At 35.8% G+C, this 25,093-nt stretch overlaps 1 protein-coding gene across 1 annotated transcript in view; it reads left to right on the top strand.

The window, feature by feature from the left end:
* LOC150077657 (cholinesterase-like) overlaps positions 1–25,093 on the top strand; it is a 92,970-nt gene that overhangs the window by 6,483 nt on the left and 61,394 nt on the right. The window contains exons 2-5 of the mRNA XM_090384232.1: positions 4,260–4,409; positions 15,049–15,208; positions 18,844–19,029; positions 21,912–22,105. Coding sequence (XP_090240358.1) covers positions 4,260–4,409; positions 15,049–15,208; positions 18,844–19,029; positions 21,912–22,105 — 690 coding nt within the window. The remainder of the gene's footprint in view (positions 1–4,259; positions 4,410–15,048; positions 15,209–18,843; positions 19,030–21,911; positions 22,106–25,093) is intronic.

The raw sequence follows: 25,093 nt of genomic DNA, 5'->3' as shown, positions 1-25,093 counted from the left end.
GTGGAGAAGTTAGAAGACACAGAGCTATCTACCATCACCCTAAGTGAGTGATCAGAGAGAAAACTGGATAACCAATTACTAAAAACAGTTGGCAAACCATAAGATGGAAGCTTGTTTAGAAGACCTTTATGCCAAACACGATCAAAAGCCTTTGAGATATCAAGAGCAACTACTTGTTTCACCAAACCTTTCCATTGAATTAGTCCATAAATGGGTAACATAAGCCAGAATATCACCAGTGGATCGACACTGACGGAATCCATACTGGAGATCGTTGATCAGACGGAAGGTTTCTAGGTAGTTTAAAAGTTGGCGGTTAATTGATTTCTCCATTACTTTAGAAAGAGTAGAAGTAATTGCAATGGGACGATAATTGGATGGGAGGGATTTGTCACCCTTTTTGGGAACTGGCTGGATATGAGCAAATTTCCAAGCAGAAGGAAAAAACACCTTTGGAATAAGAAAGTGAAAAAAGGGCCCAAAGAATAGGAGTAAGTTCAGGAGCACAGGTTTTGAGAACAAGTGGAGAAATATCAGGACCTGGAGCTTTCTTAGCATCAAGGTTCATCAAAATCCTTCTGATATCCTTTTGACGGAAGACCACAGGAGGCATTGAATGGAGCGTGTTGGGAATGGTGGGAGGTGTTTTACCAAGATCATTAATACATGAGCTGGAAGAAAAATGGGATGCTAGCAGGTCAGCTTTATCCTTGGCTGAAGTGACAACAGAACCATCTGGTTTGGAGAGATGTGGGAGCAGAGATGGGCAAAAGTTGTGGCCAATAGCTTTGGCAAGAGACCAGAATGCTCGGCTACCATTAGGGCAAGAAGCAAGTTTTCTACTCTTAGCCTGTTCAAACTCTAGTTTGGACTGATTAATAGCTGCTTTACAATTGTTGCGAGCTTTGGTGTAGGCAGAAAATAAAACCGAAGAATTAGAAACAAGCCAATTACGATATGCAACATTCTTCTCTTGAACAGCCTTACCACATTTATAGGAAAATGAAGGACGAGATTTTAAAGTGGAGTGTGGGATAAAGGATTCCATTCCTTCAAGAATAATTTCACTGACACGATCTGAGCAAATGTTGACATCAGAAGTTTTGAAACAGTAATCCGACCAAGGAAAAGAAGAAAAGACGTCTCGCAGGTCATCCCATTTTGCATTCTTGTAATGCCAAACAACACGAGGTTGGGAATAGCCATGAGATAAAGGTTCCATTGGAGAAGAGACAATCACCAAGTTGTGTTCTGAAGTGCCTAAAGGACCTCTCACTTCGACCGTGTACTTAGAAGGGTTGTTTTTGAGAAAAACATCAAGCGTATTGGCTTTATGATTAGGATTGTCCGGTATTCTTGTAGGTAAATGAACAATTTGTGCTAGGTCATTAGTAATTGCAAAAGCCTCAGCATCTCGACCTGCTGGGTCAGTGTGACTAGAAAACGGAAGCCAGCTGGAGTTGTGAACATTAAAATCACCAAGGAAAATTACCTCACTGTTAGAAAAGTTGGACTGGAGAAAGTCAAGTTGCAAAGAGAGGAAGTCAAAGAGCTCCAAGTGATTAGTGGAGTTGGGAGAACGGTAGAGGCAACAGATGAATTTGACACAATGAGGTAGAGAGATTTTAAGCCAGAGAAGATCAAAGAGAGGAGATTCCAAATTGCCAAGTCTCTGACAGGGAATATCAGAACGGATATATATGCACAAGTACCACCTTTGAGATGAAAGGAATCATACAGCGAATAATTTGGGCATCTGAGATGAACAGTAGTTGAATCAACCGATAACTGAGATTCTGTCAGAAAAAGTACATGGGGTTTGGCAGACTGCAAGTGGAAATGGACATCGTTGAGATTAGAATTGAGGCCACGTATATTTGTGAAATGAATTAGGAAGTCCTTGAGAGGTTTAGATCTTTTCGCAGATAAGCTTGCTCTATTAGTTTGACAATTCATGGTGTATTCAATAGTAAGAAAAAGTGGGTGGGACATGCTGTATGAAGTAATGAAATTTTTGGATATGGCATACACGTGGTAAGAATATACCCTTGACATAACGTGGCCTCGACAATGCTCCCCGCATACACACTACTCGGACTCCCTCCAGTCACTATCTGGCAGAGTAGAGGTAGCAAGATTATACACTAGCTGATCCGGAAGCCTCCTAGAGAGTTACCAATAGGTTCGGTCCGGTGTACTAACTAGCGGCTGACCTGCGAACACCGTTTTAGAGCTGTTCCCTTGAAATGTAAGGAATAGTGGATCTCGCCACGACGTTCATCATAACCTCAATAGTCATCAATCATACTGCATGATGGTGGAAGAGATGGGGAAGGGTTGACCGGAACTTAGCTCTAGAGACTAAACTTGGGTTCCACTACTTCAAGCCTCCAATAAGCAAAGTGGTGGTATTTCAGCGGTTGATGAGAGTCGTCTACCACCTAGTATTGCCTGGTAGCATAGAGGAGCGGCGTTCCTCCCTGTGGTGTGGGTGCCACACCTCGACCCCTGCTTACGTTGGTTCACACCTGGGTGGTCACCCACCATGTACTTGTGCATGGAGGTTATACCCAGGACTACTAACAGTCCCACCATCGTGAAGGTGCAAGTAGAGGATTTGGCTGTCACAGACCGTCCGGACTTCGCCGAAATTGGGTCCACTTGACTTGAGTGTCACCCGAATATCAGTTCTATTAGCGTTTTAGACTCCAGGTAGTCTAACAGCTTGTCTGGCATATCTGAGAGAATGTCTGTGAAAACCTCAAGGACCAATTTAATAGCAGATGATTATATTAGATTAATAGTTTTACAGATATAAAATTAACTTTACAAAAACCATTCTTGACAGTTTTAACAAATTTTATAAACTACAGAGTGAGCATTCTGAAAATAATCCTTTTTTTTTTTTTTTTTTTTTGATTGATGCTACATAAGCTCATACACTTGCTTTCTTGCATCAGATGCCACTACTACTACTATATGCCTCCCATACATCCTTTACCAATAGTGAGGTAATGCAATCTGAGAATTAGGAGGTATATTTTGCCTGAAAAACAATTTCTTTGAATTATTTTTGTTGTTGCTGTTGTTCTTCTGAGTTTTTCTGCACATATGGTTACTAACAGATACAAAGCATAATTTGTATTCCAGTAAAAGAACTATACAAATATGGATGATCCCTTTATGAGGAGTCCTTGCCAGGTTGGGACCCAGTTGCAGGCATGTTCAGCTGCATTCCAGAATTTATTAGTGATGGGCATAATTGAATGATTAGTGATCAAGAGATTTTGACAATTGAGTGATTGATAGTTATTAGCTACTAATCATTAAAATGTAATAATCAAATGAATTATCATAATCTATTGATTTTTCCATAAGCAGATGGTTTCCCATAATTTTTTTTTTTGCCTGATGCTATATAAGCTTGTTTTCTTCCATCATATGCCTGTGCTAATGCTAATAATTGAATAAATTTTTGTATTCAAAGGAGTTCCCATAATCAAATGATGTTAGTATAATTGAAGTAATCAAATTGATTATCACCTTAATTATGTCCATCACTATCCAGAATGTAATGTACAGTACTTCCAAATTACTACTTATCTGCACAAGTGTGCAACTTAGAAGGAATCCTGCCACATAGTATAATGATATGAAATTCAAATTTGTTTTTGTGCAGAACTAACATTACTAATATAATTTTTTAAATTATTTCCCAATTAAGCCTTTTTCATTATACTAGTTTTGTTATCTTTTTTTTGCCTTGACACAGTCATTCTATTTTATCTTGACATACTTGGACTGCTTAATGGGCATATTTCTTTTATCCTGTATTTTGTAATTGAAAACTCACATGCTAAAGCAGATTATAGTACGTTATGAGAAAATCAACAGCATTTTCATTCTACTGAACTGTTAAAGTGAATTCAATACAATTTTGCAACTATATATAAGACTATTCATCAGTGTTTGTAATTTGGTATCCAAATAGCTTTTGATCCATTCGGTGGCCATACAGTGTGATAGAGCAATTATTTCTTTGCTCACAATCATTTGATTGTGAGTGCATGCGTGCACGTGTGCGCACACACACACACACACACACACACACACACACACACACACACACACACACACACACACACACACACACACACACACACACACACACATAAACTTAATGCATAACTGATGCATTTCATTCATTTTTAATAAAATTATATACTATTGATAGATTTATCTTAATTTTCTTTTACTAGCCTCCACAGGAGCCAGATTTTTGGACGGATGAAAGAAATGCTGATTCATACAAACCTGCATGTCTGCAAAATAAAAAATATATTGGACCAGAAATGGGTATCAGAGAGATGAGTGAGGATTGCTTGTACTTAAATATATTTTCTCCTTGTGTGAGTTTCTTCTTGAAGTATTATTAATCAGTAGTGATTTCTGTGTTTGACTTTTTCATTACTTCTATTAAAGAATTTCTGAAAATTTATCCTTTAAGTAGGAAAATTTTATCCTATAAGTATTTTGAGATTATATTAGTATTTATTTAATGAGGTGTGAATTTGTTATAATTTTGTTTGCATATATTTAAATAAATTATTTATATATGCATTTATTTATGCATTAGTATTATGAAGGCAGATGAAAAATACATGGATTGGCAATGCTCTTCCATTACTACAGTTATGATCCATTTGGTGACCAAGCAGTGTGAATAGAGCAATCATTCTTAGTTGGTATGTGCGTGTGATCATAATGTCTTGTTTCATTGTTGTGTGGTAAAGTGTTTTGTGAAGTACTAATTGCAGTATTGGCCAAATTTTCTTTTACTATTTGACAAAGATTTGTGGTAGTGATTATGAATGATTCAGGTGAATGTAACAGCATTCATCCAGGACCATTGGCAAACTACCATGCTACCAAGTCAGCCACAACAAGGGAAAGGAGCTCAACAGAATGGTTTGGTATGGTTGTTAAAAATTATGTAAAGCTCTCTGTATTTAGGTTCATATTTTAGAGGTCATATAGAAGCACCAGTGAATTGGCTGCTCTCACCAGTTCACTATGGAAATACGACGTTGCGTCTACAGGTATGGGTACTCCGCCCGACGAATCATGCTTGTTGTTCCTGTATCTTTAACTTTTTTTTATTATATTATTATTTTTATTAGTTTTCTGCATTCACCTGTTGAACTTCTGTGGTTTCTTGCTTGAATACAGCTTCAGTAGATACAATATAGCAAAATGCCATAGGATATTTCCTGTGGTGAGAATAAGTTCTCTAATATTCTAATTAGAGATTTTAATTAAAAATCTCTAATTAATTTAATTAATTAATTAGAGATTTTTTTGTTTTCATATTTGGTTGCATACAGGTAATCTGAAGTGAGTACTAAAGCAAGTAAGTATACTGGTAACTAAACGATATACAGGTAACTACAGTGAGTGTGATGACAATGTGTACACATAGTAAAATAGTGTTCAGTTTTTAATTTTAATTTGAAATAATCACATAAGCATGGAAGATGAAATTTATAGTTTGTCTTTGTGTGAACCCTATCTCGCTCAAGCACAGACACAATATTGACACAGAGCTCATTATCATTAAAGATTATCATTCTCACAATAATCACTACCCAACATGATTTTTACCTCCAGCAAATCAATGGTTGTTTCTGGTCAAGTTTTGTGTATAGAATTTAAAATCAATCATAATTTCCTATCACGTCTCAGTTTTAAGATATAGATAGATAACTACTACCAAGTGGATTCTATACAAAGATATTATTATTGTTTGAAATACAATTTTTAAACTTATTAACTTTTGGTTGGTTTTGTTTATTGGGCTAAAAGTTAAACAGGTACATCATTATTGTTCTTGCAATATAATATATTTTGATTTTGATGCACTTTTCCAGACAAGTCAGTATTTTTATTAATTTTATTACACCATTCAACTGTTCAGTATATAGTGTATGATAAACTACGGTACAAGTTTGGTTTTTTTTTTTTTTTTAGGAGCATTAGCAACTAAGGCCATATTGCTCCAGGATATGCGATGGTCATTCCCTGACCTTTCCGCATCCTCCATATTTGGTGGTGACGGGCTTGAACCCCGGTCTAATCAAGAAGCTTTTTTTTTGTTTTAGTTAGTTGTTGGCGCATCGGCTTCTATGGCCATAATGCACCTCCCAAGATTTTTTCAGTACTCTGATCCAAGCCCGAGGCGGGATTCGAACCCACGACCTTTGGGTTGCCAGGCAGGCACTTTACCCACCCGACTAGCCCGGTCAGCCAATCAAGAAGCGTGTGCTATGCACTACTGCTCTTTCCCACCTGGCTACGGAGGCATCTATGGTGCAAGGATTCACCTTCTGTTCAATTTTACCAATTGCTTTTACTGTTTTTAGGTTAATGCATTGTTAAAATGGAGAAGACAAAGCACAGAACTTGTGTCACTCACCCAGACAACTTCTACTGTTTGTTGGACACTTAACCCCAAAAACTCCGAGGAAGAAAACATACGTCTCAAAAGTTGCATATTCATTGTAGCTCAGCTGCAAGATCAGTGACCAAGAAAAAAATTGGGCTCCACATATCTGTTGTATTACTTGTACAATGAACTTAAGGCTGTGGTTATATGGCAAGCTGAGAGCATTACCTTTTGCTGTCCCTATGGTGTGGCATGAGCCCAAGAATCATTTCGACTACTGCTATTCCTGCATGACAGAAATAAAAGGTATTTCCAAAAAGAGCAAGCACTGCATCAAATATCCAAATATCCCATCAGCAGTTAGGCCAGTGCCACATGGTAAAGAACTGCCAGTACCTGTGCCACCAAAATCTTGGGGTATTGGAAGTAGTGATGAAGGTACAGAAGAAATCATTTACCAGATGTTGCGGAACGATGTACTTCACATGATTTGGACTACAAGCCAGAAAAAGAAAAGGCCCCACACTACATCGAACAAGAAGAATTAAGCAACTCGATCTTACCCAAAGAGAAGGCTGAATTACTCAGATCCAGACTACAACTGTTGAACTTACTCACCAAAGGTACAAACATTACAATATACCATAAGTGAAATGAAGAGTTTTCAAGATATTTTGCAATGGAAAATAACATGTGTGTCTGCTGCAAAGACGTCATTGGTCTTATGCACGAACTGAACATTGATCGCAATACCTCTGAATGGCATTTGTTCATTGATGCGTCAAAGCTAAGTTTGAAAGCCGTATTGCTTCATAATGGAAATGCTTTACCATCAATTCCTCTTGTTCATGCTGTTGGCCTGAAAGAAACTTACGATAGTATGTCCCATATTCTTGCTTCTATACATTACAATGACTATGGTTGGAATATTTGTGGTGATCTCAAAGTGATTGGACTGCTTGTTGGGTTGAAAGGTGGTTTCACTAAATACTGTTGTTTCCTGTGTTTGTGGGATAGTCGTGCAACAGCCAAGCACTACGTCGTACAACACTGGGACAAGAGAGATGAATATATTCCCAATAAAAGCAATGTAAAGTATGTTCCATTGGTTGATCCACAAAAGGATTTTCTTCCCCCTTTACACATCAAGCTTGGACTGATTAAGAATTTCACTAAGGCACTGGATAAAGAAAGCAGAGGATTTGCATATTTACTGAAAATGTTTTCAAATTTATCTCATGCAAAGCTGAAGGAAGGAATTTTCATAGGTCCTCAAATAAGAAAGCTTCTAAAAAATGAAGAATTTCAAAGAAACCTGAATGATGTTGAACTGGCTGCATGGAGATCTTTCAAGGCTGTGGTACACAGATTCCTCGGAAAGAGAAAAGAAGAGAACTATGCGCAACTGGTGACAAACTTGCTGAAATGTTACAAGAATATGAGGTGCTGAATGTCATGAAAATGAAAATGCATTTCCTTCATTGCCATCTGGATTTCTTTTCTGAAAACTTAGCAGATGTCAGTGATGAACAAGGAGAGTGCTTCCACCAGGACGTATCTGCAATGGAAAAACGATACCAAGGTCGCTGGGACATCATTGAATGGGAAACATGTCTAAGTAACATATATTGTGTGTAATAATTACAACAATGTATACTGATATTGCATTTATATATGCATTTATTTATGCATTAGTATTATGAAGGCAGATGAAAAATACATGGATTGGCAATGCTCTTCCATTACTACAGTTATGATCCATTTGGTGACCAAGCAGTGTGAAAATGTGTATATCTTTTGATGTAGACGTGACAGAAGTAAAAGATATTTTAAGAATCAGGACATTAATTTTGTTCAGAATAACCGACTTTCATTCCAAAGGTATGAAGAAAAAAAATTTTTGTTGGGTAGTGATAATCTATCATCCTTAGTTGTTTTGCTCTTGTGAAATTTGCATCTCTTACTGTAGTGCTCGTGCTTGATCTGCTGGTCTTTCACTGTAACGTCACCACTTTTAAAATATTTTCTTCATTTGAATACTGATGATGATCTTAAAAGCATTGGTTTCTTATTTTTCTTGAATCATCATATATTTTGCTGATGATACAAGAATAGGTATATTGGTTAATGATAATAATCAGGGTATTTCTGGAGTTTGTCCAGATCCTCCAAGAGGATCAGGATAAACCACAAGATGAGCTAAAAAATGGCAGGTTTAATAATGATAAATGCGAGATGCTGTATTTGGGAAGCAACAATCCCAGAATAACATACCATCAAACTCAAGATAGCAAAGTATTAAAAAGATCTAGAGCAACAGTTTCCCAAACTGTTTTAGTCATGGAACATTTTTCATCTCACAGTTAATTTATGGAACACAAATTTAGCAGAAGCCAAAGAACTGTTTGCTAATATTTTATTACCTACAGCACACTGTGCATGAGGAGCATCTGTATTTCCAACACAAAGCCAAAATTCAAATAACTGTCATCATACTTTCGTTTTGGTCTTTTATTAGTCGGTTCCTGTTTTTTCACTTCGGATTTTTGAGGAGCAAAAGGCTGTGATTGTTCATCCTCACTTTGAAGTGTGACAATATTGTGTCCTTTTCATCGACCACACAGTTGCACTACTAGAAGTACTTGCTTCTTGTTTTAAAGTTCTTTTTTTGATCACAAATCCATGGTCATTTATTTTAACCCTGGTTGCAGGCTAACCGTGGTAATACTGATAATTATCAAAAAAATTTATACAAGGAAATGAGTTTAGTTATATCAGTTCACTTGACCCTCTCCTTCCAATCCAAGTATATGATATGAAATCCAAGTACAGTCAGTCCTCATGTAGCACAATAGTTCTGTTTCTAGAAACCCTTGTGCAATATAAACAACAGGCCCTATGGGAAAAATAGGGTTAGGTGCCAACCACCCAAGATTGAACACACATTTGTAACCAAAATATTACCAAACACAATAAATTATTGTAATACTTAAGTATTTTATTATGACTATTACGTAATAAAATATTGCTAATGCTTTTGCTTCTATCATAAGCAAACTTGTTTTTTGTTTGATTTTCTATCCAAACAGATGACAGCTGTTCCATCTCTTCCAATTCTTTGTGTCTTTATCTAATAGATTTTAATTACACTTTGAGTTGTTCCTGCTATGAAAGTTGTTTTTATTTTCTCTGCATTCTTTGTAATTCTCGGCATTGCCTCATTTAGGCCTGTAGCACGTGCAGTGTCACATGGTCTTTCATTTTGCTCAAAGCGGTTCACAATTTCATATTTTTTCTCTATCGACAGAGGCGGACTGGCCATAAGCCTTAGCGGGGAAACCCCAGTGGGCCAGAGGCCGGTGTGATTTTGGCCATAAACGCTAGTATGAGGCTACTACAAATTTTCCCAGGTAAGAATTTTTGACCCAGTCCACCTCTGTTTATCGATATTGCTTTTCTTTTTCTCTCTGAATCTGTAGTGTCTTCGCCAGGACACTTTCTTTTCACATCTTTTAAGTATTTTACTTATTTTTAAGGAATAAAGCACAATTACAAAATGAGGAGGCACGCTTGATACACATAAACAAAGTTGCTTGTGTGTAGCAATTGAATAAACAAAACCATAAAGGCAGAAACACACTATGAACACCTCACCAGCTCACATTTTACTAAAGCACATTTCTGGGGGTTACAACCATAAAACAATAAAAACAATTTCCAGTTGCAATCTTGCTAGTGGAATCTGTCATAAGTAAACTCGATCTAATTGCATTTGTGATAATACTGATAGCTGGAATTGTGTGGGTTTTTATGTTATTATGGTGAAATGTGTTTCTCCTTCACTGATATAAAAAACAAATACATTTTCAGAATCTTCTCTTCATTCCTATTGTGTTACGTTCAGTTGGGGTGATTCTGCGTTCGACTGCCATTTCTTGTAAACACAAAGGCGAATCTTGCATAACCGAATTGGGTTTGTGTTATATACAATATCGTTCCTCTATTTATAAATCGTGTATGATCAAATTCGTGTAGTGTAAACACGTGTTATATGAGGACTGACTGTATATGAAATCCAATTATATGATATCAGAATTATTTTTGCCATTCAGTTCCTTTATGACCACATGATAGTATCCAATCAATATTTGTTAGACAAGATCTCCCTTTAACAAACCCATGCTGTCTTAACTATTATGCAGTCTTGTCTATATGATCCTGCAATGCTTCTTTAACCAGTGATTCCATTATTTTCCTTGGAACACAAGTTAAACTAACAGATCTGTAGTTACCTGTGCCACCTTTTGAACCCCCTTGTGAATTGGTGATACCTTTGCACATCTCCAGTCCATGGAGACCTCCCATGAGTTCAAGGAAGCCCTCATAATTATGGGTAAGTGTTTGCTTGCTTGCTTGCTTCCTTTGCTGCCTCCTTTAATATAACTGAATAGATCCCATCCACCCCAGGTGCCTTCCTTACGTTTAACTTCAACAGTTTCTCCTCCACTTTGCTCTCAGTTATTACAAAATCACTTAGCTCCCTGTTAGCCTTGGATAAACTTCTGGCACTCCCCTCATTGAATAACTATTCAGTGTGAATGTAGATGCAAAATACTCCATTCAGTTTATCAGCTACCTGAGCATGATCATTAATAGTCAACCCATCTTATGTTAAATGGTCCAATCTGATTCATCCCTTTCCTTCTAGAGTTTACATAAGTAAAGAACTCTTTGCTGTTTTTCTTTGCATTCATTGTCAAGGATTTCTCGTAATCTGCCTTCGCCTGCCTAACCTCCTTCGTGGCTTGATTACAGACTAGTTTATATCTGCCATAGGCTTCTATGTCATTTACTTTACTTGCATCTCATACATTTTTCTTCTCTGACACGAGCCTCATTAGTTCATCTGACATCCATTTAGGCCTAAACCTTGAACAGTATTTCTTAGTTGGAATGAAAAGACTCGTAGTGTCCAAATTTAATTCCCTGAAAGCTTCCCATTTAGAATTCAACATTGATAACGTCATCAGTTTATCCCACTGTACAGAATTTAAAAACAGTCTGAGACCCCTGTAGTCACCTTTATGAAAGCAAAAGCCCTTCCCTTTAGCCTTGATGGTAGTTATGACTTTAAGTAATTTCCACATCAGTACATTGTGATCACTGTCACCCAGTGGTTCCTTTATCTGCAAATTCTTAATACTTAAATAATCACTGCTGATAATCAAATCAAGAGTATTACTCCTTCTGGTTGCCTCTCGAACATTTTGCTCGAATATTGGATGACTGTAGAAAACAGTCATCCAATAAATCCACAAAAGTCTTGCTAGTGTGCGAGTGACCAATCCACAAGTTCCAGTCAATATCTGGAAAGTTAAAATTCCCCATTATAAGACAATCTGATTTACTGGCCCACTCTATTTCTTTGCACAATTGCTCATTATGCTTATCAGATTCATTAGGCCTATAATACACACCTACTCTCATTTTCCCTTTCCTAGTGCTTATTCACACCAAACTGACTCAACATTGCATTGTCCACCAACATCAATTGGATGCACTTCCTTTGATTTTGTATGTTTCTTAACTAACAGCATAACCCCTCCTCCCTTCCTGCCCTGTCTATCCTTCCTGTACACATTGTACTCCCCAAATTCTAATTCTGCACCTCTTATATCTGTGTGATACCACGTGATGTCTTGACTAGCAGTTCAAGCTCATCAAATTTATTAACTATACTCCTAGCATTGGTGTACATATACATGCACCTGTTCCTACTCTTAGTTACCCTAACACAGCCCATGTATTTACTTGTTCCACTGTGATTCCCAGCAATCCTGGAAATCTCCATTATCTTGCTTTCCAGGCTGCTGCTCATTCTAATACAACTAGTGTAAGAATCACTTTTGTCTCTGCCTGCGGCCACTGTTAACCTTTGTCTGTGTATACCCCCAATCTAGCAGTTTTCTGACCCACCTAACACTGCCTCGATAGCATCAGCAAATATTCTTCCACCCTTTCTATTTAAGTGTACCCCATTCCTGTAGAAGCAGGAATGGGGTACACTTAACGAGCACAGGTCTGTCAACGAACACAGACCAGGCTGAAAAAAATTCTACCCGTTGAGCCTTGCACAATCTCTCCAGGGCCGAATTGATCAACAAGGCTCTCATCATATACTCCCTCCTATCGTGTCTGGGCAGAATTGCAGACACATTCACATTCAACCCTAACTCCCAACTCTTTTTCAACATTTACCTGTACTTGGTGAGTAAATCTGCAGATCTCTTACTCTTAATGTCATTAGTTCCAACGTGTACAACGACATCACCTTTTGTGCCCTTAAAAGATGATATCTGCTCTACGACATAATCAACTTTTTCCCCTGGCAGACAAACCCTGGTCCTGTTCCACCTATCCTTCTTGTATAGTATATTCCCCATCTCCCTGACATTAGAGTCAACAACAATAACTAGTTCTTTTGGGACCAGCACATTCTACCTTGGAGATTGCCTCTTTTGCCTGATGCACAGGAGTGAGCTCTGTCGTTGAGTTGGGCAGCTGAGAGTTTGATGGTCCCCTCATATTAATTTCTTCAAGGACATTTACCCTACACCTCAAGCTCTCATAGACTGCCATCAGAACGCTGAGTTGGTGCCTAATTTCTTGACACTCTAGACACCTAGAACACACAAAGGTATCCTCCTTGGCTAGATCATGATGTTCAGAACATCTCCTTTTGATATTTTTGCCGCATCTGTCACTTGTCTGGTGACTATGCACCTGTCATTTCAATTCAGTTGATCAATGAGTTCTTTTAACTCTTTGTGACAGACTTTGGTCTTCCAGCTCTTGGTTTGTTCTTGATATTGAAATTAGCTTTCCAAAACCATTGGGGCTACCTCTGGACATTACTTCAATCAGTTGTCCCCATAGATTTCCAGGACAATGCATAGATGTGGCTGTCTGATCACTCGATATAAACAGGAATTCGATCATACACCAGTGCCGGAAATGGGTATCACTTTGTCCATCCACATCTTCAGATCTAAAAACAGCAGAAAAATGATATTCGATATGTTAATTGGTAGTACAATAAGTGTACATCACAAATTCCCCCCCACTTTCCTTATACACGTGCATGTGTTGGTAATTGTGCATTACTTATTGACTCGTCCTTGTATAAGGCAGTAATTAAATCACATCTCTGGAATACTTCATAAAGTTTAGAAACCTCATTTTAGGAATGACATAAATCTCTTGGAAAGGGTGAAGAAAGAGTAATAAAGTTAGTTTGGGAGCACAAAAGGATATTCTTATTAAGGAAGACTAAGATTCTATAAATTGCAGTCTCCACAAACTAGGCATCTGCTTGTGGCCCATCTGAAATTTATAAGGCTCTAAAAAGGTTGTCTACTAAATGCTGCTGGTATCTTTATCCTTTCTCAAATTAAACATAACAAAGAATCAAATTTAAATTTCAATAGGAATATTGCAGAATAGATATGCAGAAATACCAATTCAGCCTAAGAGTAATTAATTGATGGAATAAACTTCCACTTGATGTTGTGAAGGTGGTTAATTAAAATAAATTTAAGGAAGATTTGGACAAATTATTGTCTTGCATCTCTTGACTAGTTTTTCCTCCAATTTAAAGAACTCTATCATGATTCTTTGTTGAACAGTCACAAGAATTTCTGTTTCAGTCATATTGTTGATTAATATCCTGTGGAACAATTCACAAAATGAAACATATGAGAAAGCTCATATGCATATGAAATAATGAATGATTGCTCTATTATGTTGCACAGTTGCCAAACTGATTGTAACCTGTAGCAAGGGAAGAGTGTTTCCAGCTTGTGTATTTTTCAATCTTCCCGCACATTTATATTTTTATCATTATTACTTAAAAAATCACAGATTTTTCCACAAGGGTGGAAAGACAGGGGTACATGCTAGATAATTTTCTTGCATGAAAATTTTCTAAAATCGGTCCTATTTAATAAAATTTGTCCACTTCAAATAAAATGAATTACACACGGTAAATCATTCTCAAACTCTGTAATAACAACTATGCATGAATATTAAACAAAGCTTAATAAATAAATATAAAAGGAATGAAGAATAATGTATATATAAAAAAATTATAAAATAGTAAAATCAGTTAAAAACTGATAAAATAAAATTAAAGTGCCAAAAGTTGATAAAGAGGCTTCTTTGCCTTGAAAGCTACTTATTTGTGAATTTTACCACTTTTTTTAAATTTTATTTTACCACTTTTTTAAAATTTTATTTTATCACTTCTTAGCAGATTTTACTATTTTATCACTTCTTAGCAGATTTTACTATTTTATAATTTTGCATGTGTATAGTATTCTTCATCCCTTTTATATTTTATTTTATTAAAGTTTTGTTTGATATATAAGTACAGTCAGTTGTTACAAGAATGATTTATAATACATTTCCTAATGTTCTCTCTCTTTTAATTGATTATGCATGGTACGAAAAGTAATTTTTTGAAATTGTTAAAATAAAATAGTTAAGAAGCTGTACTTGTAAGAGTTGAAGCAAAGAAAAAAGTAAAAATACTTTAAATTTCATTTTAGTGCATTGGTGATAGACCTAGCCAAGAAAAATTTGCTGTTATGATATACATCCATGGAGACAACTGGGATCGTGGGAGTGCCAGTACCTTTCCTGGACACATGCTTGCTGCTTCTCAGAGTGTTGTTGTGGTTACTTTCAATTATCGTTTGGGGCACTTAGGTATTTTTTTATTTTTATTCTGTGCTATTCTCTGAGAGATAATCATTATAGTAAATATAACAGCATGTATGTACACCGATGAGCCAAAACATTATGACCACGTACCTAATATGATGTTGATCCTTCACGTGTAGCCAAAACAGGTCGTACCCAGTACGACCTGTTTTGGCATGGATGCTACAAGATTTCTAAATGTGTCTTGTAATATCTAGTACCAACACGTAACCAGCAAATCCTTTAACTCCTGTAAAGTCTGTGGTTGAGATGCTGCAGATCAAAGTTGCTGTACCAACACAAACTACAGTTGCATGATGGAATTGATGTCTGCAGAATTTGGAGGCCAGGGCAATACCTGGAAGTCTTCCTCATTTTCCATGAACCAGTCTCGAACAACCTGGGCAGTGTGGCATGGCGCATTATCCTGCTGAAAGATGGCACCACCAAAGGGGAAGACCATTGCCATGAAAGGGTGTATCTGGTCAGCAATGATGTTTAGGTAGGTGTCAGAGTGGTAGATGTCAGAGTGCCCGGCACATGGGTAACTGGACCCAGGGTATACCAGCAGAACATCGCCCAAAGCATGGCACCGCCGCCACTGGCATGTTTTCGGTGGACTACTTTCGGTAGGTACTAACTATGGCTGACCATTTCTAGTTTCAAAAATTTATAATTGATCAATCGTACTGTGTGTGTGTGTGTTGCTAATGTTCCCACAAATAGTGATAATTACTGCAGTTTCTCATTTTGGGAATGTGCTTATATTATTAACGTTGTTGCCTAGGAAGAAAAACAGTTATGTACAGGAAAAGAATGAAAATAACAGGGTACTGAAGTAGATGTATAGACATTATTTCTATGTTCATACGTTATGCTTTGAGCATAACCAGAAACATGTTCTGGTTATGCATATGAATAAATACATATATCAGAAAGATGTGACTCAGATAGTACATAAAATGGTACTTATTCTAGTTTCCATTAAAGTTACACTTGAAACTTAATTTGATGTTATGTATGAAGAGTGCAGATATATGCATTATTTTTTACTAGTGGAGGAAAGACATTTCCACAAGTTTTGTAAAAATCGGTGCCCTTGATTGGAATTTGCTTTGGGTGGATAACTAGAAACTTAAACAAGATTTTGTTTATAACCAAAGTAATATCCTAAATAAAAAATAATATAAAAAACAAGGTTTTAAAAAATATACCATAATTCCGATAAATTCTGATAAAATATATGGTGTGGCCTTTACCCCTCAACATAAAATACCTCATTTTAAAAAATGGTAAAAGCCACACCTCATATTTTATCGGAATTAAGGTATATTTTTGAAAAATTTGTTTTTTATATTATTTTTTATTTTTAGTATTTTTTATGAATAGAAACTTTCATACATTTTTTATAAATAAAGTATGATTGAAAATTTATGTGAAAAGATTCTCACCAACAAAAAATCTTTACACAATGCAAGGATAGAAGATAAAATCTTGCATGCTTTATATGTATTATATGCATACAACTATATAAAGCAGGTAGCTATATGAGGCATGTAATATCTGTACAGTGTGTTAGATGTCTGATGGCACCGGGAGTTTCCCCTGTCTCCGCTGAACAGTGGACCATGCGATGCATTAGCTCAAATTTAACACTTAACATTGTTACTTCTAAAAAGATTGTTTACAAAATTACACTCTTCTAACCAGATAAGTGGGGAAAAGGTCTGAAATCCATGTCAGGTATAAATCCAAGTAACTGATATATGACATGCAATGGCTGCATGGTGCAGCTTGATAGATTTAGCTCAGATTTTGATAGAATGCATTGTCATGCAAATTAGGAATATGCACAAAATTTCAACCTTCTGTCTCTATTAGAAGTGACTGAAAAAGCAATCAGTAGATTTGATGACAGAGCCAGTGACTTAGTATAAGGTATATAATAAAAAATAATTTTAAGGAACTATAATCAGTCACTGGGAATTCTTAGTAGAATAGTTGTACTACCTGATAGCTTTGATGTAGAAGTTTTCAGGATACCAAATTGTATTTAAAAATACTCACGTGTTACTGAGTTATACATTATTGGTATTTTCAAGATCATGGTAATTCTACCGAGTCAGCCATTTGGATGTTTCCAGGAGATAAAAGAACTACAGCAGTGCCACCTGCTTGTTCACTAGTAGAAATTCGGCATAAATTGCGTAAAATTATTAAATTGTGACATCACGAGGAAGCTTCATCACTGAATAAGAGCTACTCCATTTATATGGCTGTGGCAGATTTAGTAGATCGGCAGGTTAAATCCCAAGCCCGGATAAATGGTGAGGGTTGACGTCAGGAAGGGCATCCGGTCATAAAAACTATGCCAAAACCAATAGATGTGTTCCGGTTAAGAAGTTAATCCAACTAGAGGAGAAGAGGATGTAAAGTATGAATTGGGAACATTGAATGCCGACCCCGTATAACGTGGGAAAAGGCGAAGACAAAGAAAGAAAGAATAAAAAATAATATAAAAAACAATTTTTTAAAAAATATACCTTAATTCTGATAAAATATAAGGTGTGGCCTTAAAATATAAGGCCACACCTTATATTTTATCGGAATTAAGTTATATTTTTGAAAAACTTGTTTTTTTATATTATTTTTTATTTTTATTATTTTTTTATGAATAGAAATTTTCATACATTTTTTATAAATAAAGTATGATTATGTCAAAAGAGATTGTTTACAAAATTACACCCTTCTAATCATATAAGAAGTGGGGAAAAGGTCCGAAATCCGGGTCAGGTATAAATCCAGGTAGCCAATATATGACATGCAATGGCCACACAGTGCACTGCTTGATAGATTTAGCTCAAATTTTGATAGAATGCATTGTCATGCAAATTAGGAATATGCAAAAATTTCAACCTTCTGTCTCTATTAGAAGTGACTGAAAAAGCAATCAGTAGATTTGATGACAGAGCCAGTGACTTAATATAAGGTATATAAAAAGAGACTGCCTGTAGCCAATAATTTAAATTGTAAGATGTATCCTACATGAAAAGTTTTTATAAAATTTCCTTCTGTTTTGCAAAAAGTGTATTTAAAATTTTGAACAGACCATTTTTCCCACTGGTGAATAGTCTCTGTTTAGATGATATTTATAACTGAAAATATCTGTTGATATTTAAATGATCTAATTAGCTATTCGATATCAGACTATACATAAAGACCACATACCATATAATGAAAAACTTTCTAACACTCGTATAAAAGTGCCTTGGATCCAGGAACTCATTTATATTAACAGCACATATAGATTCAGTTTGTAATGGTTACTACTGTGATCAACGTCTTCAATTTATTTTGTTTATTATATTTATATATTACTGCTATTATACTGTCATAATATTGGCGCCTCCGTAGCCAGGTGGGAAGGAGCAGCAGTGCGTAGCACATGCTTCTTGATTAGACCGGGGTTCGAGTCAGATACGGGGTTCGAACCACCAAATACCGAGGATGCGGAAAGGTCAGGGAATGACCACCGCATATCCCAGAGCAATATGGCCTTAGTTGCTAATGCTCCTAAAAACCAAATAACAAATAACTAACTGTCATAATATTCATAATAATGTAGTTTAAAATTTTTTCAGGTTTTTTGGCAACTGGAGATGAAGTGTCCCCAGGTAACTATGGTATGTTAGACCAAGTGATGGCCATTAAATGGGTCTATAACAACATTCAGTTTTTTCGTGGTGATGAGAATAATATTACACTCTTCGGCATTGGTTCAGGTGCTGCAAGTGCTGGACTTCATGCTCTCTCTCCGCTTACAAAACGTGAGTTGTGTTTTCTGTTTTTTAAATGAATTAAATATTAAATAAGTGAAATAATTAATTGCACATTGTAAAAATTATTCCAATGTTCAACAAAAAATAATATTTTTATTTAAAATTTGTTTTCCTAAATAAATTTTACCTAAATTTTGATCAATGTTAGATGCAGATAATAAGCTTTAAATGATGCTATTACTCCTTGATCCAATGGTTGAATCAGGGAAGTTGTGTTTTCTGGAAGAAACAACTTTGACAGGAATGCATGTGTCCAACGTGTTAAGATCAGTAGGATGTCCCGGAGCATTGTCTAACAACAAAAGAGCTTTTTCTTCCAAGTTGTTTTTTTTTGACAATACCGTTTTACTTCAGGACAAAAGTGGTTAACAAACCAATCAGTAAATAACTCCTTGGTAACCCACGCTTTTCTATTTGCTTTCCATATTACAGGTAAATTCATTTTTATGTTACCTTTTAATGCCCTCGGATTTTCTGAATGGTAAACTAATAACAATTTTAATTTATAATTGCCAGAGGCATTTGATCGAAAAAGTAACGTTAAACGGTCTTTGGCTGCTTTGAACCTAGCAGCTGATTTTTCTTCAATAGAAATGAAGCTTTTTGTTGGTAGCTGTTTCCAGAACAAACCGCTTTCATCAACATTGAACACCAAATTTGGAAAATTTTCACGTTCAATTATTTCCTTTTAGTTTTTCTGGAAACTTATTTGCAGCTTCTCGTGTTAGTTTTACACTATGAATCCTGGCCCGTTTTTCAAATTTCTCGAACCAACCACGAGAAGCCCCAAAGGTTTCCGTAATTTCTTCAGTTTGTTTAGATTTCAGGTGATTAAACTGGAATTTTTTTTAATGTTAAATGGGGCTTGAAATTGCCGACTTCGTTATATCGAAGCTTCATTATCAGAGGTAACGTTAATCGAGGTATGCCTGTATATCATAATCCCATTATATAAGACTATTGTTAGACCACACTTGGAATAACATGTTCAAGTGTGGAGACTGCACCTAAAAAAAGACATCAAGCTTCATGAAAGGGTCTAAAGATGGGTAACTTACCTGGTGAGATCAGCAAATGGTGATATGAGGAAAGACTTCAAATATGTGTGAAAGACTTCAAAAAAATTGCACAGCTTGGAAACTAGGCACCTTAGAGGATACTTTTTGAGTTGTTTATAACTCTGAGAGGCAAAAGTAAAATGAATGAGGACGAAATTTTCACAGTTATAAATGATTCTAGAACTAGGGACCATAAGTTATTGGGGGGTTAGATGTTTAGACTGGATTACAGGAAGTTTTATTTTAGCCAGAGAGTTATAAATTACTCGAATAAGTAACCTACATGTGGCTGACAATTTGGGGAAATTCAAAAGTCAGCAGGATAGTTACCTATGGTAAAAATTCATAGAATCACATAAGCAGATTCTTCAATCTGGAGTAGGGAAATGCATAGATTGTCTATTTCCTTTTCTTTTGTTATTAATTATTCAATTTATTTAATTTTATTATTATTATTTAAACTTTTTTTTTTTTTTGGTTGGTGCAGCATAAGCCTTAGGCTTCCTTGCACCACATGGCTAATACTAATGATTATAAGCATAGAAAGATTTGTATCACTAACTGTGCAGTTAGTGATCCCAACTACACAGATGTTCTGTTGTAATCCATTAGCATTGGTATTGGCATATGATGCAAGAAAGCAAGATTATACAGCATCAGCAAAAAAAAAAAAAAAAAACATGACACCTCCCATTTCACCTATTCATTCTCTTCAATAGTTTGTCTACTTCTTTTTTGAATTTATTTAAGCTATCAACTTCCACAACAACAGATGGAAGTTTGTTCCGGCAATCAACTACTTGTTGACTAAAGGCAAACTTCCACACATCTAATCTGCAACCGACCTTCCAAATTTCAGTTTATGCCCCCTCATTTGTGTAATCTGAGCAAGAGGAAGAATCCCATCAGAATTGAGTCTGCTCAATCCATTCAAAGCTTTAATGCCTCAGTCAGATCATCTCGCAGCTGCCTAGTCTGCAGATGCTGCAATTTGCAGAACTGGAGCCGTTCTAGGTAAGAGCACCCTTTTGTTCCCTTCACCAATCTTGTTGCCTTTCCTGTACTTTTTTTTTTTTTAAACCTTAAGCACGAGAAGTATTAGGACCTATAGTACTTAGTACCATATATATGTTGAAGATTGAGAAGATGAAAGAAGATACTTGTTGACATTAGACTTGAGCGACCATCCTTCTTCAATAAAAATTCAGAGGTGTGTGGAAATTTGCTGAAAGCAAATTTCCACACACCTCTGGACGTAGTTGATTGTTGAAACAAATTTTCATCTGGTGTTTCAGAAGTGAGTAGTCTGAATAAATTTAAGGAGTAACTAGACAAATTATTGAAGGAGTAAGTGACGTGGCATGTTTTTTTCTGTTTTTTTTTTTTTTTTTTTTTTTTTTTACTTGCTTTTTTTCATCATTTGACACTACTAATACTAAAAATTCATAGAATCACATAAGCAGATTCTTCAAGCAAAATTATCTAAACACAGTTATTCGTCTGCTTGTCGGAGCTACTCTGAATGCCAATTCAAGGCCAATACGCCAACAACTACCAAAAAAAAAAATATGTTACAGCTTCATTGTTGTAAAACTTGAGGCTGAAAACCCTTAATCTGTGCCAGGGAAGTAGATTTGATATATTGGAATATATGTTCATATATCTATGTATTGAGAAGTTTTTTTTTTTTTTTTTTTTTCAGTATAACTTGAAATACACACCCCTCTGATTCACATGAACAATCCATTTAAAATCATTGGCTCGAGTAATAATGATTTGTTGTTTAACATATTTCTCACTCTCTCTCACTAGGAATGATAAAGAGGGTAATAGCTCAGAGTGGTGCTGCAGTGGCAGATTGGGCAGTTATTGAAGATCCAGTGTTCATGTACAATGTGAGCCGTACAGTTGGAGATGCAACAGGATGTCCAATGTCAGAATCTGCAAAGCTTGTGGATTGCCTTGAAAGTCGAACGATCAGTGACCTCAGAACATTAGAAATAAAGGTGAAACTTTGTATATATATCTTTTTTAATTCTCACTAAAAAAATGTTTTGCTCCTTGTGAATGCCAGTTATCTTGGCTCCCAGATGTTATGCCATGTTTTTTTTTTTTTTGTACCAATTATTAAAAAAGCATAATTAATGGAGAGTATCATTGCTCTCTGCAAGTCAATTCATAATGTGGTGGAAATTGATTGTGCATCTGTTTCCACTCAGTCCCTGTCATCTTGAAACTATTGTACTGTACAGATCGTGCCTCCGTAGCCAGGTGGGAAGGAGCAGCAGTGCGTAACACACGCTTCTTGATTAGGCCGGGGTTCAAGCCTGTCACCACCAAATACGGAAGATGCGGAAAGGTCAGGGAATGACCACCGCATATCCCGGAGCAATATGGCCTTAGTTGCTAATGTTCAAAAAAACAACACACACACACACACTGTACAGGTATTTCCACAGTTATCTGTTAAATGTTTTCAAAGCTTGTTTGTCAACCGTTGCACATATGTACATGCTTTCCTTAGCATTTTTCTCAACGTTATTGTAAACCTCTAAAAATGTTGAATGAACAAAATTGATTTTCAACTTGATATAACAGTTAAAAACAAAATTGAAATTATAATTATTAAAATACGTGAAAAAAGTGGAGGTTATATTCATTCCAGATGAATCTGGTTGTTGTTGTTGTTGTGGGGATTTGATGGCACATAAACTACTCTGGCTATAATGTGCCTAGATGAATTTGGAAACAAATTGTATGAGATGTAATTAAAAACCAGGCTAGGATAGAAGAATTTGTATCTATTGCAGAAGCTTCACAAAGAAAATCACTGAATAGTGCTACAAATCAACAACTTGAAACTGCAGAACAAAGAGCAGAAGATACTCCATTATCTGACCAATGACTTTAAATAAGGAAAAATATATTTTTTTTTTTTTTTAGAAAATTAGAAATTCCTGGGACATTTAAATTTTCTTTTGTTTATTTAAAATAGTAATAATATAAGACAGTGTTTCCCAAACTTTTTTTTTCTCAGGGACCCCTTTTGGCTTAGAAAAATAAATGCACCAAATAAGTAATTTCAAGAAGTTTCTTTTCTTCAAATATAAGATGCTCAATCCCAAAATTGAGAGAGTTATAGCCACTTTAAGTTCCTTTAAAAGTAGCCTATAACTAGCCCCATGTTAGTCTATGGGATATTTACCAAAATGTAAATGTGAATTCTAAGTAATAAAACACTAATATGTCCACAGTATATGATCAGATATAAATATTTAATGGATTTTCCCTAAAGGTGGCTAACCCAAGCCAGTAAATATCCAAGGCAACAAGGTATCAAGTCTCCATTTTGTGTAATGTATGAGGCTATGGTCTATATATGTGTCGCTATTAGAGACAAAATTTTCAAACACCAATATCGTGTATGTCTCTTCAGCACCTGCAATAAAATTTTATACTATGACTCACCATGCTGACCGGGCTAGCTAGGTGGGTAAAGTGCCTGCCTGGCAACCCAAAGGTTGCAGGTTCGAATCCCGCCTCGGGCTTGGAACAAAGTACTGCAAAAACCTTGGGAGGTGCATTATGGCCACAGAAGCCGATACGCCAACAACTACCAAAAAAAAAAAAAAAAAAAAAAAAATATTACTCACCATTACTGTCAGTGTTATCTCTATCCATGTCATATATTTAATAAACTTAACTACTCTAAGATGCGTTTAGGGCTAAAACCTCAAGCTGCGAGCAAGTTTAGATTAGGTATATATTAAGTGCAATAGCATCATTAATACAAAGCCATTTCTGAATTAACAGAATATTTGTAAGGCGGCATCGCTTTAAGTTATATCTCATATTGTGAATACCTTCACAACGAGTTGCCATGATATTGCACTACTTCGAATAAGTAAACGCTTCACCTAAGGAGAAGACTAATGTTACTTATTCTCAGATACCACCACTCAGACGGCACTGTTTCAGGGCTATTTGGCCCTTCTTCAGTGGGTGGGTAGGTATCACTTGGGTACAGCTTTATGCTGGCCCAGCATAAAGCTCAGGCTTCCTTGCACTATATGACTAATAATAATAATAACATATGTATTTAAATGTTGGCTATTCTGGCTTACGTTTATCATGCCAACCTTTAAAGGTTTTTTAACCTATCCTGTTGATCATACTTCAAATCAAGGAATGCCCTCCAGTATTTAAAATTTTTAAAGTGTAGTTAATTTTAAATAAAAAAAAATGAATGAGAAAATTACACAAAAGGAATTAACAATGAAGCAAGTGGTGAAACCCATGTTTAGTCTTTAGAGCAAAGTTTCCGGCACCCCCCCTCCCCCCATACTTCTCCTTCAACCCATGCACGGTACTAAGTACTATAGGTTTTGATACCTTTCGTGTTTGGGGTTTTCATAAAAAAAAAAAAAAAAAAAAAAAAGTAGAACTCTATATCGATATTATTTTCAAAAATTGTGTGTTGGAAAACTTTGCTCTTCACTATTTTTTTCCAATGTGTTATTTTCACCAGCGATAATTTAAGTCTGAAAATTGAAGAACTTTCAAATTTCTTTATGTGATTTACTCATTTCTTCTAGATTCATTATAAATTATAAATTTTTTAAATTAAATATTAATTAAATTATGTTTTCTCCAAAAGAAATATATTTGTTTGAAGATAATAAAGCACTCAAACCTATTTTGGTATAGTTATGTTTATTTCCAAATTGGATAATATGTACATAATGGAGTCAAACATTTTGTGTTTTTTCTTACCACTTCTTCACTTCTTCACAGCTGTCTTTACAATATTACCGCCACAAAAGGTCACTTCAGTCACAAGAACTTGTTCTGTAACAAGTTTGACCCAAAACTTTGGTCACAAGAACTTGTGACCAAAGCTTTGGGTCAAACTCATGATCACAAGACTTGTTATTCAGTTACAAGTTCCTCTGACCAAAGTGGCCTTTTGTGATGGTAATATTGCAAAGACAGCT

The sequence above is a fragment of the Mastigoproctus giganteus genome, chromosome 11, assembly GCF_048544385.1.
Source record: "Mastigoproctus giganteus isolate SK-2022 chromosome 11, ASM4854438v1, whole genome shotgun sequence".
Taxonomy (NCBI): Eukaryota; Metazoa; Arthropoda; class Arachnida; order Uropygi; family Thelyphonidae; genus Mastigoproctus; species Mastigoproctus giganteus.
The sequence above is the reverse complement of the archived record's forward strand: the minus strand, read 5'-3'. Positions and strand labels throughout refer to the sequence as shown.